The sequence below is a fragment of the Neopelma chrysocephalum genome, unplaced genomic scaffold (genome assembly GCF_003984885.1).
Source record: "Neopelma chrysocephalum unplaced genomic scaffold, ASM398488v2 Primary Assembly neopelma1_95740, whole genome shotgun sequence".
Lineage (NCBI taxonomy): Eukaryota > Metazoa > Chordata > Aves > Passeriformes > Pipridae > Neopelma > Neopelma chrysocephalum.
The window spans coordinates 1-1,876 of NW_020924403.1; the positions used below are offsets into that span (position 1 = coordinate 1).

The 1,876-nt window shown below is 61.5% G+C and overlaps 1 gene segment (V, D, J or C); it reads left to right on the top strand.

The window, feature by feature from the left end:
- Positions 1-680: 680 nt before the first annotated feature.
- The window catches only part of LOC113980973, a gene marked incomplete at both ends in the record, with an annotated part of 1,694 nt that continues 498 nt past the window's right edge, over positions 681-1,876 (top strand). The window contains 2 exon segments of the C gene segment in view: positions 681-822; positions 1,504-1,821. Coding sequence covers positions 681-822; positions 1,504-1,821 — 460 coding nt within the window.

The following is a 1,876-nucleotide window of genomic DNA, read 5'->3' on the forward strand; positions in this document are numbered from 1 at the left end:
CCCAATGTTGGGTCTTGGGTTGACCCCAGTTGGGTTTTGGGGTCTTGGAGGGTCTTGAGTTGGGTCAACGTTGACTTTTGGGGTCTTGGATGACCTTGGGTTGACCCCAGTTGACTTTTAGGACCTCCAAGAGTCTCCAGTTGGGTTTTGGGGTCTCCAAGAGCCTCCAGTTGAGTTTCGAGGTCTTGGATGACCTTGAGTTGACCCCAGTTGGGTTTTGGGGTCTTCAAGATCCTCCAGTTGGGTTTTGGGGTCTTCAAGATCCTCCAGTTGGGTTTTGGGGTCTTGGATGACCTTGGGTTGACCCCAGTTGAGTTTTGGGGTCTTCAAGACCCTCCAGTTGAGTTTTGGGCTCTCCCTTGACCTTGGGTTGACCCCAGTTGGGTTTTGGGGTCTTCAAGATCTTCCACTTAAGTTTTGGGGTCTTTGATGACCTTGGGTTGACCCCAGTTGGGTTTTGGGGTCTCCAAGATCCCCCAGTTGAGTTTTGGGGTCTTGGATGACCTTGCCTCCCCCCCCGGCGGCCTCTCCATAGGCTCCGCCCCCCCGCCCCGTCGCGGGGAGCTCCGCCCCCCCCGGCCCAACTCCCCGACCACCCCGGGGGTCTCCACCCCCCGCGGCTCCACCCCAGGTAAGTTTTGGGAGGGGGGACCCCCCAAAACCCGACGTCGGCTTCCGAGGTCGACGCCGACGTCGTCGACCTCAAAGCCGGCGGCGTCTCCGTAGGCTCCGCCCACTCGCCCCAGCCCGGGGGGCTCCGCCCACCCCGGGTCGACCTCCCGACGACCTCGGGGGTCTCCACCCCCCGGGACGTGACCCCAGGTAGGTTTTGGGGGGGGGGTCCCCAACCCCCTTTGGGTGACCCAACGTTGACCTTTGGGGTCAACGTTGGCCTTGGGTCGAGTTTTGGGGTCTCCAAGACCTTGGGTTGACTTTGGGGGTCAACGTTGACCTTGGGTTGACCCAACGTTGACTTTGGGGGTCTCCGTTGACCTTGGGTTGACTTTGGGCATCTTCAAGACCTTGAGTTGAGTTTTGGTGTCTCCATTGACCTTGGGTCGACTTTTGGGGTCTCCAAGACCTTGGGTTGACCCAACATTGACTTTTGGTGTCTCCATTGACCTTGGGTTGACTTTTGGAGTCTTCATTGACCTTGAGTTGACTTTGGGGTCTTCATTGACCTTGGGTTGACTTTGGGAGTCTCCAAGACCTTGGGTTGACCCAACATTGACTTGGGGGGGTCTCCATTGACCTTGGGTTGACTTCTGGGGTCTCCAAGACCTTGGGTTGACCCAACATTGACTTTGGGGGTCTCCATTGACCTCGAGTTGACTTTGGGGGTCTCCAAGACCTTGGGTTGACTTGAGGGGTCTCCATTGACCTTAAGATGACTTTGGGGGTCTCCATTGACCTTGGGTCGACTTTAGGGGTCTTTGTTGACCCCGAGTTGACCTCAAGGGCCTCCACTGACCACTTGACCCCCCCTTGACCCTCTTGGTCCAGCCCCCGGCGGCCGCAAGCCCCGCCCCCCCACCGTCGACGTCTTCCACACGTGCGACGCGGCGCCGTCGGTGGAGCTGCTCTGCCTGGTCACCGCCTTCGCCCCGCCCCCCGTCGAGGTCACCTGGATGGCCGACGGCCACGCCCTCGTCCCCGCCCCGCCCGTCGAGCCGCCCGCCCCCGACGCGGCGCCGGGGACCTTCCGCCTCCTCTCCCGGGCCAACGTGACGCTGGAGGATTGGCAGGAAAGGACCTTCTCGTGCCGCGTCGCCCACCCGGCCACCGACACCGTCCTGGAGGTCCCCGCCCACAAGTGCGCCGGTGAGGCCCGGGGGGCGGGGCTTGGAGGGGCTTGGGGCGGGTCTGAGTTTGGGGG